Consider the following 17,532-nt stretch of genomic DNA (forward strand, 5'->3'; position numbering starts at 1 on the left):
ATCTAGATATGGAAACTGGATGACAGGCCATGATTATCCCTTGTAACTTTCTGCAAAGTGATATTTAGTCACTATATATCATGGCTCTTCTTTGGAATGCAAATGCGCCCTACTGCTTGCCGGATAAATCTCAGATCCCTTAAAGTGCCAAACCCGACCTTTTCGAATATGGCCAATTTACTTCTTTAGGTTTCTCACCTCCTCTTTCTAACCCTACTAATTCAAGTCCCTTAATCTGCCAAACTCTTTAGGCCACTCTCCTTTGCAAATCCAATTGCTCTCTCTGTGCTTCTTTCCTCTCCTCCTCTGTTGGGCAAAAAGATAATTTCTGGGTTTCTACAGCACCCACTGTCACTTTTTTTTTAGCATGACACTCAATTACACCGCATTGTAATCATCATTCCCTTTCGTGTCTCTTAGATTATGAAGGCCTCTTTTCTTCATAGGTCCAGTAAGGTGCTTGTTAAGGGGTAGGAATTCAGACACAAAGGAAAATAGCATTGCAATATTTTATTACCATTCACTATTCACTGGAAACTTTTCAGGCTACTTTCAGTTTCACTTCCATTATGTTTGTTTAATGGTAGGCTTTCTCTTCCTACTCTTCTCCGACCCACCTACAATTCTGAGGTTATGGACAGAGAGCATAGGTGACCTTATTCCCGGGACTGCGGGAGGCCGTCAGGTGGCACGCCCTCTCACCTTAGAAACCACGTCGACGCGATGACGTCACGCGTAGCGCTGGCGAACCGCCGTCTGGCCCTCCCATCGTCAGAGCGTCCCTGAATCTCTTCTGCCGTTAGTCCCGAGCGGCCTGAGCTTTGTTGGTAATAGAGGCTGGCAACGACGAGTACCAAAAGCGAGACCTCGCGGACGCCTGTTTCCTAAAAGTAAGGTAACTTGTTTTCGAGAACGACGCGCGGGCAGCCGAGGGCCGGCCTCCAAGCACCCGCCGCGGTCTCCCGGGGAACGGCGCTCTGCGACTGCAGGGGTGGGAGGGGGCGCGCGTGCGCGGTGCGCGGTGAGCGGCTTTGCTGGGACCCCAAGTCATGCGCGGGAGCGTTTCATTCTGACAGGTGATGGCCCACTTCTCCTGCGAGGACGAGGCGATGCTGCAGGCGATGCTGAGGCAGCTGTTCCAGAGCGTGAAGGAGAAAATTACCGGTGCTCCCTCCCTCGAGTGCGCCGAGGAGATCCTCTTGCATCTGGAGGAAACTGATGAAAATTTTCACAAGTAAAATTGCTTTTGATGTTTTAAGCAAACAAACCAGTGACCCAGAAAAGGTCAAAGGGTAGTTAGATAAAGAATGTTCTTTTGACTATTGTTAAAATATTGCCCACGTTGGAGCTTCATTTTTTTTTTTTCCTTTTTATCTACCCAAACCGAATTTATCATTTTTCCTTTACTTATTTCTCAGCGCTTCTGCTTCTGCAGAACAGTAACATTGTAAATTATTCAGGTTCTTTTAAGAACAGTTCTATTATTTCAAAGGATTGCAGTCAACATATCAAAAAGCAGTTAGTTTCCAAGATCCCTGTTCCATTGCTGAGCCCATATCCAAGTGGGTACACCAATTATTCAACCCCTAGCATCTCTGCACTGAGGAGGCTACCTTCCAAGTTCCTGGAAAGGATAAGGCACATACCCAAATGTCTGTGACACTTGCCAGAAATATAAGGGCTATAAAAGAGGTACAGATTGCTCAGCATTTGGGAGCAGCAGTTTAACGAGGGAGGGGCCATTTGAAGTGCATCTTGAAGAATTGGTTTCTTTAGAGACCTGTGTTTTTCTTTTGATTTGGTCCTTATAATTTAAATTAAACCTCTCAGTTTTTAAAAGTCTCCTTCTAAGTGCTTTGATTCATTGTTAGTAGTACTTTAATTCAGTAATTGCGTTTCATTTTGATCTCTCAGAAATGACATCGGACATTTTTTTTGGTTAAGTTACCTTACTGACTCTTGGGTACCCAGCTGTTCTGCTTATCTGAAATTCCTACCAATTTCATATATAGGCATCCATTGATCTTTGAGCCCTTTGAAATTTTGCCCCAAAGTTTGTGTTTCTGTGGAGTTTTGTGGAGAGAGCATTTATAGTTTTCATCAGATACTTGAGAGTTTTTAAGTTTGGAAAGAATTCTTGTTGATTTAAAGTTTCTTATTTTGCTAATATTTCTGGTTATATATGTGGTTTCTTTTATATTTCCATTATTATTTCCTTGTTGAATCCACTTATAGCTGTTTTTGGGTGAAAGTGTTCTTTATTTTGGTGAAACCAGAGACCAGCTTTTGTTGGTTGCTTATTGTTTTCTTATTAAACAGTACAGGATAGAAAAAATCAGAACTTTCTCAGTTATAGGTTTGGTCATAATGTTTTTGTTTTTTAATTTTATTTTGAAATAAATTCAAATTTATAGGAACAGTTGCAAAAACAATACAAAACTCATACACAGAACTCCAGCATACCCCAACCTCCCTCCCCCGATACCCCGATCCACCAACTTTAACATCCTGTCACCCCACCATTTCTTTCTTTCCCTCCCTCCCTCCATCCCTATCTATCATCCATCATCTGTTGCTTTGTCTTCTGAACATATACGAGCAAGCTGCACACATCTTTGAACAAACAATATAATTCACGTATGCAGTTCCATGAACAAGAACATACTTTTAGGAAATCCCCTTAAATGCAGCTAAGAAGTTCAAGTTTAACTGATATAAAGTTTACATTCTATATTTACTTTTTTTTTTTTTTTTCTTCCTTATGTCCCCACTGTGCCCCTTTGAGCCTCCTCTCTTCCATCCTCAGATCCCATCCAGGATCATCCTTGGCATTTATTTGTCATTGCCTATTTAGACTGTCTTTTTCTTTTTTTTTTTTCCCTCAATTGTGGAAACATATGTACAGCCTAAATCTTCCCATTCCAACCCCTCCCTAACATTCCATTAGTGGGATTAATCACATTTAGAATGTTGTAATGCTATCACCTTCTCACCATCCATTACTAGAAACTTCCCTTCACCTCAAACAGCAATCCTACACTCATTTCTTAACTCCGCATTGCCCCTTACCCCACTTCTCGCAACCCATACTCTACTTTTCATCTCTATGGTCATATTCTCTGCTAATTTCTTTGTGTTTATTGTGGGGCTTAAATTTAACCTCTTAAATCTATAACAATCTTTTTTTCTTTGATACCAACTTAACATCAATAGGACATGTAAACTATGTTCCTATACTCCTCCATTCCCCCACCTTTATGTAGTTCTTGTCAGAAATTACATATTATACATTGAGTCCAAAGCCACTGATTTGTCATTAGAGTTCTGTATTTTATATCCTGTAGGAAGTAAATAGTAGAGTTACAAATCAAAAATTATTGACTTCTATTTGTATTCTGTTGTGGTCAGAGAATGTGCTTTGAATATATTCAAATTTTTTTTTGTAATTTATTGAAGCTTGTTTTATGTCCCAGCATATGGTCTATTTTGGAGAAAGATCTGGGATCACTAGAGAAGAAAATGTGTCCTGGTCATTTGGGATGTAATGTTCTATATATTTCTGTTAAATTTTTTTTTCTCTCTCTCTCCTTTCTTTGTTTCTCTGTTGGTAGGGTTCCCTTTAGTATCTGAAGTAGGGCAGGTCTTTTATTAGCAAAATTTCTCAGCATTTGTTTGTGAAAAATGTAAGCTCTCCCTCAAATTTGAAGGAGAGTTTTGCTGGATAAAGTATTCTTGGTTGGAAATTTTTCTCTTTCAGAATTTTAAATATGTCATGCCCCTGCCTTCTCGCCTCCATGGTGGCCGCTGAGTAGTCACTACTTAGTCTTGTGTTGTTTCCTTTGTATGTGGTGAATTGCGTTTCTCTTGCTGCTTTCAGAACTTGCTCCTTCTCTTCCGTATTTGACAGTCTGATCAGAATATGTCTCAGAGTGGGTTTATTTGGATTTATTCTATTTGGAGTTCGCTGGGCATTTATGCTTTGTGCATTTATATTGTGTAGAAAGTTTGGGAATTTTTCCCCAACAATTTCTTTGAATACTCTTTCTAGACCTTTACCCTTCTCTTCCCCTTCTGGGACACCAGTGAGTCTTAAATTTGGACGTTTTATTTTATCTATTGTATCCCTGAGATCCATTTCGATTTTTTCAATTTTTTCCCCATTCTTTCTTTTGTTCTTTCATTTTCCATTCTGTGGTCGTTGAGGACGCTGAGTTGTTGTTCACCTTCCTCTGATCTTGTATTATGAGTATCCAGAGTCTTTTTAATTTGGCCAATAGTTTCTTTTATTTCCATAAGATCTTCTGTTTTTTTATTTACTCTTGCAGTTTCTTCTTTATGCTCTTCTAGGGTCTCCTTTATATCGTTTATGTCCTGTGCCATGCTCTTGTTTGATTTTAGATCTTCGATTAATTGTGCCAAGTACTGTGTCTCTTCTGAGCTTTTGATTTGGGTGTTTGGGTTTGGGTTCTCCATTTTGTCTGGTTTTATCATATGCTTTAAGATTTTCTGTTGTTTTTGGCCTCTAGGCATTTGCTTTACTTGATAGGGTTCTTTCTGGATATAATACCGATATATAATTTTTCAGATCTACAGCTTGGTGGCGTGTACTTTCTCTGACTAGCCAGCAGATGGCATCTGTGAGTCACCTATTCCCCTCAAGTCAGTTCTCCCTGACTTGTCTTTGTGGTGTGTGGGGATCTGATTCTTGTGGGGTTCAATTGGTGCACTAAGTTTGGGTGTGTTGTTGGTGCTGTCTTCCCTGAATGTGGGGAGTGTGTCTGGGTGGTTAGGAGGCAGGCAGCTTTAATAATCAAACCTCCAAGGTGTTCCTGGAGATTTAAGGCTGTTACAAGACTCTAAGCCTTCATTTGAGTCTTGCCACAGATTGTCTCTGCCACTGACTCACAAGCCCTTGGTATTGGTGTAGGGCTCTTCCAGGACCTCTGCTGAGGGAAGGCTGTGCCACATCGCAAGTGCACACCAGCCTCCAGGGAAGCCCTGGGCTGCTGGGCTGTGCAGGGGCGTTCCCAGCCTGCTTTAAAGATGGTTGAATGGGGTGTGTTAATTTCCCCCTTTTCACACAGCTCCGCCTTCCCAGCTCTGGGACAATTAGCTGTGTGTGCACTAAAAGCCACTGTCCACGGCCGATATTGTGGCATGTGTGTGGCACTGTGGGAAACACTCTTGGTGCGGCTCTGCGCTATGGCTGCGTCCCCGGGCAGGAGTGTCTTCAGTCTGCCGGGGAGATGTCTGCAAGGGGCATGGTTTCTTTTTCCTTTTGGCTCCCCTTTATCCCCCAGCCCTGAGACAATCAGTAGCGGGTGTGGGGAAGGCTATCCTCCATGCCAGACACCGAGGCGTTGATTACAGCCTGCTCCTGCAGTGCTTCATTGCGCGGTTCTCACTGCCATATCTGCAGCTGCTCCTGGATTTTTTTTTTTTTTTTAAAAGAACTAGTCCATCTCCAAACGCCAACCCGTGGTTTCCCCACACCGCAGCGTGGCTGCCGGACTTTCCACCGGCTTACTCACTTGTTTCAGAATGCAGACTCCCGGTTTCACCAAATGCACTGTCCCTGTGGATTTAGCAGACCTTGTCTGGCTGGTGCATTGCTGGAACTGGTGTTGTGGGTCACTTTCTGGCTTTTATCTAGTGTTTTTCACGGAGGTGTTTTTTTTGCCCTGTCTCACCTGGCCACCATTTTAGGTTCTCCCCATAATGTTTTATAAAGTCATGTAATGATAGTTCAACTCACTCAAATCCACATCAAACATGAAGGTTGGGATTTCATCTCTGGTTTTTATTTCATGTGAAAATAATTGCTTAAATAATTTTAAAATTACTGTCAGGTTTTGATAGGATCACACCCTAAAGACTTGTCCATTTCATCTAATTTTCAAATTTATTTGCATAGTTTCTCATTAATATCCTGTTACTGTTTTAATGTTTCCAGTACTAGAAGTTATGCCCGCTTTTAATCCTTTTTTCTGGTGCTGTGTTTATTAATTTTATTAATTTTTCTAAATAAGTAGCTTTTGGCTTTGTTTTTTCTTTCTACTCTATGTTTACTTTTTGTTTTATTAGTTTCTGCCCCTCATTTTTTTCCTTGAAATTTTTTTTTAACTTTTTGTGATAAATGTTAAGCTCGTTAATTTTCAGCTCTTTTCTTTTTAAATGTAAGCATTTAAGGCCACATATTTCGTTATAAATTATTGCTTTTAGTGGCATTGGGTTAAAAATAGTTTCCCAATTAAAGTTGAATTGTTACAGTTATTTTCAGCAATCTAATGAGTCTTATAATGCGGTTTACTCTTCTTGAACAGTTCATTAGATTATTTTAAATGCTTGCTGGTTAACATGCACAGTTAATGTTTACTGTTTACTAAAGAGATTTACTTGTGCCTAAAAACATCCAGACAGACTCAAATTATAGTTTGTAGTCTGAAAAATAAGATTTATAAACCTGTCATTTAGCTCAGGTGCTCCTATTTCCATTTTTCTTTCTTTTTATTATCCTGACACTTCTTGAATTCTTAATATTCTTGATTCACTTAGGTATATTTTGCTTCCCCAAGTGTTCCATACTTCAGAATTATCCATCTCCCTGTCTCCACTATCAGAACACTGATTCTGTCAATCCACATGATGTCTTATTTTAGGAAGAAAAATAGCCTTTTTTAAAAAAGAAATGTATAGTAGGGGAAACTGGTATCTCTGGACTTTGATTTTTCGTTGTTGTTTAGGAATTTTTTTTTTATACACTTAATTTTTTAGAGCAGTTTTAGGTTTACAGGAAAATTAAGTGAAAAATACGGAGAATTCCCATGAACCCTCTCCCTCCCCACCCCCATAATTCCTCCTGTTACAAACATCTTACATTAGTATGGAACTAAGTGATGAACCAATATTGACACATTTAAAGTCCATGGTTCTGTGAGTTCTGACAAATGCATAATGTCATGTATCCAGGATTATACAGAATAATTTCACTGCCGTAAATATTCCATATCCTCTGCCTATTCAACCCTTACTCTCTTCCCTGCACCTCTTGCAGCCACTTTTCCCATCTTGATATAGTTTTGGGGCTATTGATTTTTGTAAGAGGATAGTGTTAAGGCAATTGAATCCATAAATGATGGAATTTCAGATAGTATAATGAAACAAGATGGAAAAAATTCCAGTAATTTGGTGGGAAACCACAGCAAAGGCAGATCAGCCCAATTGGGATTTATCCTGTGGGGCAGCAGCGTTAACCTATTTCTGCTTTAAAGTGTCTTCTGTGTTTCTAACTAAAATTGTAGAGAAGAAGACATTGCTTTCAATATGTGTGTTTGTGCTGTGTAAATTTTTATACTCAGACTGGCTCACAATAAAAAAAAACAGAACACTGGTTTTCAGCCTTTGCTACACTAGAGTTAGCTGGGGCCATTAAAAAAAAATATTTACACAAATTAATCAACAATTTGTGTTAAGTATTTTTTTTTAAATGGGGTCATGAGAGAAGGGGAGCGGTAGAGGCTGGGCCTTGGTGTTTTTAAAAAAGTTCTCTAGATGCTTCTAATATGTAGCCAGGGTTGAAAACCAAAGTTAGAATATGCTTATTTACATTTCAGTGACAGTTGTATTTTTTTTTTTTTTTCTTATTAGAGAAGTTGTGGGTTTACAGAACAGTCTTGCATGAAATACTGGATTCGCATATACATATAGAGTTTTTATTTTTAATACTTACCAACCCTAATGATTGTAAATCTCTAAAGCAGAGGCTCACCTTTGCAGCCTTCTCGTCTTATACATTTTTTAATTTGATGGCACAGAATATTTATTGAATTGAGTTTATTCTTTGATTTACAAAAGTATTTGCTAGTGACTTTTTAAGTTAATGAACTTTAGTGCGTTTAAGTGGAAGCTTCAAAAAAAATCAATTTTGTAAAGTGCTGTAGCTGTATAGAGAAATTTCCAAGGATTATGTATGTGCTTCCATAATTAATGAATGCCTTTCTATCAACTCTGCTTTTTCTTTGACTTCAAAAGTTATAGGAAATGTAAAATATTTGTTTTTCTATTATATTAGCCTATTATGAACTAATATGTATAATAAATTAAAATTTGTCATATAAAAGTCCTATGATTCTGGCATACATTCTGTTTTAAGAATTTCTAATATCAGCACGATAATTAATAAATGTAAACCACTAATAAAAATACCTTTTTATTATTTTATTTTTTTAATCATTTTTATTAAGATATATTCACATACCATGCAGTCATACAAAACAAAGCGTACATTATTCAGTTGTTTACAGTACCATTATATAGTTGTGCATTCATCACCAAAATTAATTTTTGAACATTTTCATTACCACACACACAAAAACAATAAGAATAAAAACCAAGTGAAAAAGAACAACCAAAGTAAAAAAGAACACTGGGTGCCCCCCCCCCCTCATTTTTCCACTCCTCCATCCATAAACTGGACAAAGGGGAGTGTGGTCCATATGGCTTTCCCAATCACATTGTCACCCCTCATATACTACATTTTTGTACAATCATCTACAAGATTCATGGGTTCTGGGTTGTAGTTTGATAGTTTCAGGTATTTACTGCTAGCTATTCCAATTCATTAGAACCTAAAAAGTGTTTTCTGTATTGTGCATAAGAGTGCCCACCAGAGTGACCTCTCGGCTCCTTTTGGAATCTCTCTGCCACTGAAGCTTATTTTGTTTCCTTTCACATCCCCCTTTTGGTCAAGAAGATGTTCTCTATCCCACGATGCCAGGGTTTAGATTCTTCCCCAGGAGTCATACTCCACGTTGCCAGAGAGATGCACTCTCCTGGGTGTCAGATCCCACGTAGAGGGGAGGGCAGTGAAAAAATACCTTTTTAAAACATATCATTACTGATAATTTTTTTCTGTATATGATTAAAATATTTCTAATATTTCTTGCTTAAATAGCTAAAAGGATGAGTTTCTGAAACAAACTTGTACTAGATTTTTTTATATCCTTATGTTTTAATAGTACTCTTTCTACCTGTGCACATTTTGTTAGCGTTTGGAACATATCAGAAAGGCATTGAAAAAATCATAAATGTTTTTGCAAAACTTTGGTAATAAAACTGGAGAGAAAAGAATGAAAAAGTGAATGTTCTTTTGTTCAACTTGGTAAATTTTTCCTAAGTTCATATTTATCAGTAGTAAAGCAAAATGATCAGGAACATTGCTGTGTATTTTAATTGAGCTGCTTATGAAATGAGGTGAGTTGAACAGATTTTTCCTTAGCAACAAACAACTGTCCTTTTGGGTTTTAATGTACCTCTTTGAGAAGCATTTTGAAAAAAATATTTTGCATACATTTGGTAATAGTATTATTTAAACCTAATTTTTGTTTTTTTTCTCATTAAATACTTAAAAAAAAAAATTTTTATTAGGGAAGTTGTGGGTTTACAGAACAATCATGCGTAAAATACAGGATTCCCATACACCACCCCACCACCAACACTTGCATTGGTGTGGAAAATTTGTTATAATTGATAACACTTTTTTTATAATTCTATTTTTTTAACAGTAGTTACATTTGCTACAACTGATGAAAGATTGTTAAAGTAATACTGTAGCTATTGTCCATAGTTTACTTAGGGATATTTTTTCCCCATATTCCCTACCTATTATTATTTTTTTCATGCATGTCTTTATTACTTATCTATCCCTACACTGGATAAAGGGAGTGTCAGTCACACGGTTTTTTACAATCACATGGTCACATGATAAAAGCTATATAGTTACACAATTATTATCAGACATGATGGCTATTACAGTTTAACAATTTCAAGTGTTTCCTTCTGGCTATTCTGATACCCTAGAAATTAAAAAGAAATACCTATATAATGAGTCAGTAGTCATAATCGTTTGTTAAATCCTAATTTCTTAGTTACACCTCCTCTCCTCATTTGATCATTCTCTCAGTCTTCAGGGATATTTGGGGACTGACCATTTTAGCTTCTTCATGTTGGAAAGGATGTCATCCTTATGGGGTAGAGGATTGAAACTGGTTGATGTTCTTGGAGAGACTGGTACCTTTCTTTGGGTTTCAAGGCTTATCTGACATAAGAACAATCTGGAGGACTTAAGTTTCTGAAAAAATAAACTTACTAGGTTAAAATTTTATAGAATTTTAGATAGAACCCAGGGTATCCTTTAGAGTTTTCAGGAATACTGTTGGTTGGGGCTTGGCATATTGTGGCACTTTGTAATATCTGGCTGAAGTCTGTGTAAGGGTAACCTCCAGAATGACCTCTCAACTCTATTTGAAATCTCTTAGCCACTGAAACTTTATTTTGTTTCATTCCTTTTTCCCCTTTTGGTCAAGAAGGCATTCTCAATCCCGCAATGCCAGGGCTGGGCTCATCCCTGGGAGTCATGTCCCATGTTACCAGCGAGACTGACACCCCTGGGAGTCATGCCCCATGTAGTGGGAAGGTAGTGAGTTTGTTTGCAGAGCTGGCTTAGAGATATAGGCCACATCTGAACAACAAAAGAGGTTTTCTGGGGGTGACTCTTAGGCATAGTTACAAGTAGACTTAGCTTTGCTATTGGTGAGATAAGTTTCATAAAGGCAGGGCTCTAGAAGGAGGGTTTGGCTTATTAGATTGGGAGTTCCTGATGCTTGAGAGAAATCAGGAACTCCCCAGATGGGGAAGTTTAATAGTTCCATATTTTTTACTCCAGCACCTCAAGGGGAATTTGCAAATACTTTTTTATTATCTGCCCAAAATACTCAGGAATGTATCAGAGTATAACATTAACCTGTACAGAGTAACAAGATCTCATTCTCTATTCTAGGTTCCATGTAGTTAGGTTGTTTAAATACCTTGACCAGAAAGGTTAAATTAGATAATGTGCTACAGAAAATTTAAATTCTGAACAAAATTAACACCTCTTCTATTGGTCTCACACAGAAGTTGGAGTTTTAAAATATAGACAATAGCATCCTTTCCCCTGTTTACTGATTTACCTTAGTCCTAACCAGATCTGCTTCATTTATATCTCTAATTGAAGTCAGATCTTTTTTTCAGCTTCTTTAACAGTTGCTTTATGGAGTAATGCTGATTTTCAGAGCTGCAGAACTCTAACTCTGAGACTCAGGTGTCACACAGATACCTAAAGTTCCAGAGACCTACCAGGTTATAAGCAAAGAGCACAGCATCTCAGAATTTAGAAATAACAGTTAAAACTCAGTAATAAATGTGACTGCTGTAAAAGCTTACAATCTAGGAACCTGTTAAATTACTTTTAAAGGAACAAACAATGTTAGTCAAATATACGAGTGGATATTTGGTGAGAGAAGTGTTAAAGTGTAAGAAAATACTGTATGTAATAAGCAACAGTTTTCACATTTTGATTATCATCACCATTAGGTAATGGGAAACTGAGACTTAGCAAGGTTTAGGTATTTTGCCTAGGGTTGCAGGTTGGTCAGTCTGAAATTTAGAACTTAAACCTGAAGCAAACTTGATTCATAGAGCTGTAAAAGTATAATACAATGATTATAAACCTGTTTATCCATTGTACAGATCATATCTTTTAAAAAACTAACAAATCCCATTAGAAAAATTTAAAATAAAGCCAATGGCTCACTTCATAGAACAATGAATATTAATAGCTTTCAATTGAAATATAAATAAATGGAAGTTGTATTTATTCTAGTCCATGACAGTCATAGCTGTTTATTTCTATAATATAGTCTTGGCCTTTCCAGCACAATTAGAATGCGTTGAGTCTGAAAATGTTAACAGACTGGTCTTCTAAAAATAAACCTGAAAAGAAAGGACCTGAGTTGTAGCAAATTGATTTAAGTTAAACTTACTAAGGATGTTCTAAAATAAAAGTTATTACGCATGTTATAGATTCTTAAAAGAAGTTTTATATTTCTTAAACAGAGATTTTCAACATAGATTTGCCAGTACCTTTAGTTGTCATAGTGTTGAACTGCTTTAGGGGAGAAGGTGTTGAGAGGTCAAACTGGCATCCCGCAAGTCACATTTGGTCTGTGGAGATTTTTGTTTGGCTTGGTTTAGGGAAAAAAAAAAAAATTAAAGCACCATCTAAAAATTGGAAGATACTACGTAAAAATCAGTTTTCTGGCTTTTAGTAAAACATTGAATGATAATACCAGGCTCACTTTTCTACGTGGCAACAAGTCACTGGAGCCAAGTAGTTCTGCCTTCATCTCGGGCTTGTCCTCTTCAATTCACCACAGCCTCTATTCTTTTCTCACTTAAATATGGCTTCCTTCACTTTACCTGCTTGCCCCAGGTAGCATCTGAGTTTGCAGTCCCTGGAATAAGTACAGGACCTTTGGGAAGTCTATTTTAGGCATCCAGGGCTTTTATGTTTATACAAAATAAGAAAAATATGCTACATCTCCAGAATAATTTCTAAAAACAATGCACTGAAAAGACTTGATTTAAAGATCTGTAGTTAACCATTGATCTTTTGGATTAGATGTAGATTTCATAAGGGCTAGTGGATGATGCCTGTACCATCTGGATTGCAGTGCAAGTAACATGGTACTTAATTATAGGGAGGTATTTTTCCCAGCCCTATTGCAACATTTTTTTTTTTATCCTGGGGCACCATTATAGAACAGCATTGCTTCTAGGATTTTATGGGATACTACCATGAATTTCAGATGGTATAAGAACTAATACAAAATAAGTTGACAAATGAGAATTTGAAGTTTTGAGTTCCTCTTACCTGAGGAGTAGAAGGACCCACCTGAAGAAATGACTCTCTTCATTAATTTGGGAGCGAAGACTGCTGGAGTTTTCAGTTATTGGTGACGGCTGGAGTGACAGAACAACCCTATGAGTCAATTGAGCATCTTAAGGGCATAGACAGCCTGGCAGTTACCAAATATAACTTTTATCATGTGACCATGTGACTATAAAAAGGGCCTTTTTCTTTTTTTTAGAAGGTTCTCTTGAAAAGAGCAGTATTTTATTAAGGCAGTATTTAACCTTGGGGTCTGTGCCAGTTTGAATGTATTATGTCCCCCCAAAAAAGCCATATTCTTTGATGCAATCTTGTGGGGCAGACATACTGGTGGGGATTAAGTTGGAATGTTTGGATTAGGTTGTGTGCATGGAAATGCACCCCACCCAACTGTGGGTGATGACTCTGGATAATTTCCATGGAGGTGTTACCCCACCCATTCAAGGTGGGTGTAAATTAAATCACTGGAGCCATATAAATGAGCTGACAAACAGAAGGAACTCAGTGCAGCTGAGAGTGACATTTTGAAGAGGAGCTACAGCCAAAAGGGACACTTTGAAGAATGCACTGGAACTGAGAGAGGAGAGCTTCAGCTTACAGAGACATTTTGGAGACGGCCTTTTGAAAGCAGACTTTTGCTCTGGAGAAGCGAAGAGAGGACAAATGCCCCAAGAACAAGTAAGAGTGACATTTTTGAGGAGCTAAGCCTAGAGAGGAACATCCTGGGGAAAAGCCATTTTGAAACCAGAACTTGGAGCAGATGCTGGCCACGTGCCTTCCCAGCTAACGGAGGTTTTCTGGACACCATTGGCCATCCTCCAGTGAAGGTACCCGATTGTTGATGCGTTACCTTGGACTCTTTATGGCCTTATGACTGTAACTGTGTAACCAAATAAACCCCCTTTTATAAAAGCCAATCTATCTCTGGTGTTCAGCATTAATTCTAATGCTGCCAGAATTAGCAAACTAGAACAGGGTCCTTGGGTTCTTTTAATTTGAGATGAACTAAAACCTTGAAGCAATTTTAATGGGGTCTTCTGGGAGATATTTCTGTGGTCATAGGCAAAAATGGTGCCATTATGTAAAAGCAGGTGGCTATTCAAGTTCCCAAAGAATAAATTTTAAATATTTTCAGCTTATTTGTTATTTACAGCGGATGCTAAATGGAGGGGATTTTGTTTTTTGACATCTTTTAATTTCAAATGGTGTTCTCTTACCTTTCCTGAATATATTTTGTTAATGGACTTTGTTACATTTCCCCACTGCCTTATTTATGAAAATACCTTTTGTGTTGCCTTCAGGTTGGGCTTTATAACAAAGCACACACAAAAGTTATATTTCTCAGCTAAATATTCATTTCTCCCAACTGTATTATTAGTGGCACAGAAATGGGGTTGATCAATCCAAGGATTAAGGTTTATTCTGCCTTTCCTTAGTAAGTATTTCTGGTGGGTATAGAATTCATCTTCACAGAAGCTGTTCCTTCAGTTTCAGGTAAATTAATCAGGCTAGTCTCATCTTCCATGTCAGATTGAATATGCCAAAGGTGTGGAGGAAAACTGCTATGTCTTATTGCCTAGCCTTGGGCAGGATTGTGAAGACGGTTGGGATTATTTTCAGGGGCCTTCCATTTCCTCTCTCTGCACTTTCTTCCACATTCAGGTTTTTCTTCCCTTTTCCAGTAGGAAGAGGCTGGATGTGAGGTCCTTGTGGCTGGGCTGAAAAGATTATCTTTTCCAGGATCCTTTTCATTCTCAAAGACATTGCAAAGAAAGCAATGGTACTTTTATGGTATTAAAATTTCAGATATTCTGATCCCTGATTCAGAGGATTCCTGGGAATGAAGAGAAGTGGTTGTGGTGGAGAGTCATTCTGGCTCTTCAGATCTCATCATGCACTTCTGCCACTGATGTTTCTGAGCCAGCTGGAGAACCCAGCAAGGGGTGTGTGGAGGCGTATAGGTACTGTCCAATGTTACAAAATTAAAAACATCTCTGAAGGAGTCTGCCCGTTCTTCCTCTTGAAACCCTAATCTTTGAATTCCGACTCTTGCCTGTGTAAGTTTTTGCTATTTTGTGTAGAATGTGGAGGACTTGGTTTATAATTAGAAATACACAAATCAAGAAATAACATTTAGAATGGATAGGATGTTGTCTTGTGTGTGGGCAGATCATCAAGTAATATAAGGTGATGAATCATCAGAGTAAGCAAAACCACTTACAGTGAGAGCTTGAAAAGCAGCATGATTAGAGGCTGTTTTCCTATGGCAGGCATATGAATCAGTAAGTTTTGTGTTTTCTTTTTCTTGGACTTTATTTCTGAAAATTAGTGCTTGCTATTTCTATTTAGTATTGAAGGACATTAAGTTTACAAAATAATTGTTTCTTCCTTTTCTGCTGTGCTCGATAGATACCAAATTCCTTAAATCTTAGAAGTTAGTAGTTAAGCATTGAGTATAAACATTAAACATTAAAAGTAAATTAGATACATTAATTAAATTTTTGAGTAAATTGCACTTTTGAATTTAATATGCCAATTATGAGTTTGAGAAAATAATAGGTTTACCTTTCTAAATGAAATAAATTTAAATAATATGTAAATTGGTAAAAATATAACATTTTTAAAATTTCCCTTTCATTCTCAATTTTACCATTACAAAATGTTTCATTTTACTACTTATACATTTCTTGGATTTTTACACTTTTGGGAAAGTGTCGGGTTGTAGGAATGACATAGGATTTGGAGAAAGGTGGACCTCAGTGAATTGGACGAGTCACTTTATCTGAATCTGTCTTCATCTATTTTACCTATCTCCTATGGTAAATAAAATAATATTAATAAAGTGCTTAGCACAGAGTCTAGTACATGGTAATCACAAATTAGTCCCTCACCTGCTTATATACAAATCAGCATGGTTTGTGGTTTGTTGACAGTATTGAGTGTGGCCTCGTTTAAGTGGAGATACCCTGAAAAAGGGGATTGATTGATCAGGTATTAAATCCCAGGCCAAGAAAGTTGTATTTGGCCATGAAAGGTAAGAGGCAACCAATAATTCGTTTTAAATTAAATTCAGCAATTATTTTTTGAGGTGTTATGTGCATTACATGGTGTGAGATATTGGTATAAATAAAATGGTTCTAACTCAGAAAGAAATAGTGAAATCAGTGATTTTTGAAGATCATTATAACTAAAGTGTTGAGGATAAATATGGCAAGGAAGAGAGTGAAAGTGAGAAGGCAAGCAAGGAGGCTGCTGCAGTGTCCTCTGTGTGAGGTTGATGTAGTTTTGCACTGAATGAAAGAAATGGAAAGAGGGAAAAAATGGTGAAGCCAAGGAATGTGCAGGAAACATTAGCAGGTTGGCTGAGGGGGTGTGTGTGGGGTGCAGGGGTTGGAGAATTGAGAAAAAATTCTGTAGTGTCAAGTCTGAGAGTTCTGAAAAGTAATGCTGTTAGTACCAGAAATGTGGTGGGTATTTGGGAGGAGGGTACTTTTTCTCTACCCTTTCTTTTTTCTTTTTCTTTTTCTTTTCTCCTTTAGAGATGTGAAAATAGGAAGAATAAAAGACCATGCATATGAGGGGAGCAAGGTAATTACAGCATAATTCTACTTTAAATTATTACTAGGCATTAAAGTGAGCAAGGAGCTAACCACTAACACAAATATTTAGAAAGGATATTCAAGTTGAAACTGATACTGACGTCATAGGAAATGAAGAGATAAACCTTCGTCCAAGTGTTTATAAAGTGTCTACTATGTATAAGGTATTGCAGATGATCCATAGACAAGTGAATCTATCCTGTTCTCAAAGATACAAAAATCTGTGTTTAGAAGTAATGAGGAGCCAAACGGAGGATAAAGCAGCTTCTATGACTACACAGGAGCCAGAATATTTTGAGTGCTAAGAGACAGTGGGCAGTGTACTATTGAGGGAGAAAAAGAGTATCAGGATTTGGGGAATTAGAATTGGCTTTTATCAAGGAGGTAGCATTTTAGGTTGTAGAAGATGATCCTACTGAAGGAGGGGAGGTGGGAGAATTAAGTGGATGAAATGGCATCATCAGAGGCATCAGGGAAAGAAAACATGGGCAGTGTTGGGTATGTGTTGAGTAGGGATGGGACATAAATCAGGTAGGGCAAATTAGAATCTAAGCTTAAATGCCAATGGGAAAATGTGTCTTAAATTTAATTATAATGGTAGTAATCATAGCTACCACTTATTAATTTTTAAATTTATGCTGGGCCCTGTGTTAGGTGCAGGGCATATATTATCTAGAATCCTTATAGTGATTTCCCAAATAGAGACTTTCCCCATTTTATAGATGGAAAAAACTGAAACCCAGCGAGGATATATAATTTGGGCAGCCTCACACAGCTAGTAAGTAGGGGAGCTAAAATTAAAAACTAGTTCTTTGTGACTCGTAACTACAGCAAGGTCTTCATATTCATGTCATTGGAATTGATACTTGATCTGTTAATAGGAGAAGTCATTTAAGGCAGAGGATCATAAAAATGATAGCCACATATTTTAAATATTTTTAATGTAAAGCAAAATATTGCGTTTACCCATCTTTTGGGTAAAGGCTGCTGCTTTCAGTAGAAATCTGCTGATCAGAGTTCCAGGGATCTTTAGATAATTTAAAAGCAGCCTGAATACAGAATCCTTCTAGATCAGTGGTTCTCAAAACGTGGTCCTAAGACCTGCATTAGCACCAGCACCACTGGGGAACTTGTTAGGAATGTAAATTTTTGCACCACAAGAAT

At 37.6% G+C, this 17,532-nt stretch overlaps 1 protein-coding gene across 5 annotated transcripts in view; it reads left to right on the forward strand.

The window, feature by feature from the left end:
• Positions 1–727: 727 nt before the first annotated feature.
• Positions 728–17,532, forward strand: part of TBC1D32 (TBC1 domain family member 32) — a 303,664-nt gene continuing 286,859 nt past the window's right edge. For 3 of the 5 annotated variants that reach the window (XM_037843266.1, XM_037843268.1, XM_037843267.1), the window contains exons 1-2: positions 728–890; positions 1,077–1,234. In XM_037843266.1, the coding sequence (XP_037699194.1) occupies positions 1,080–1,234 (155 nt within the window). In that variant the 5' untranslated portion in view covers positions 728–890; positions 1,077–1,079. Of the gene's footprint in view, positions 896–1,076; positions 1,235–17,532 lie in introns of all 5 variants that reach the window. The other 2 variants (XM_037843270.1, XM_037843269.1) reach the window with 2 other exon arrangements.

Source organism: Choloepus didactylus, chromosome 7, assembly GCF_015220235.1.
Source record: "Choloepus didactylus isolate mChoDid1 chromosome 7, mChoDid1.pri, whole genome shotgun sequence".
In the NCBI taxonomy this organism is placed as follows: domain Eukaryota; kingdom Metazoa; phylum Chordata; class Mammalia; order Pilosa; family Megalonychidae; genus Choloepus; species Choloepus didactylus.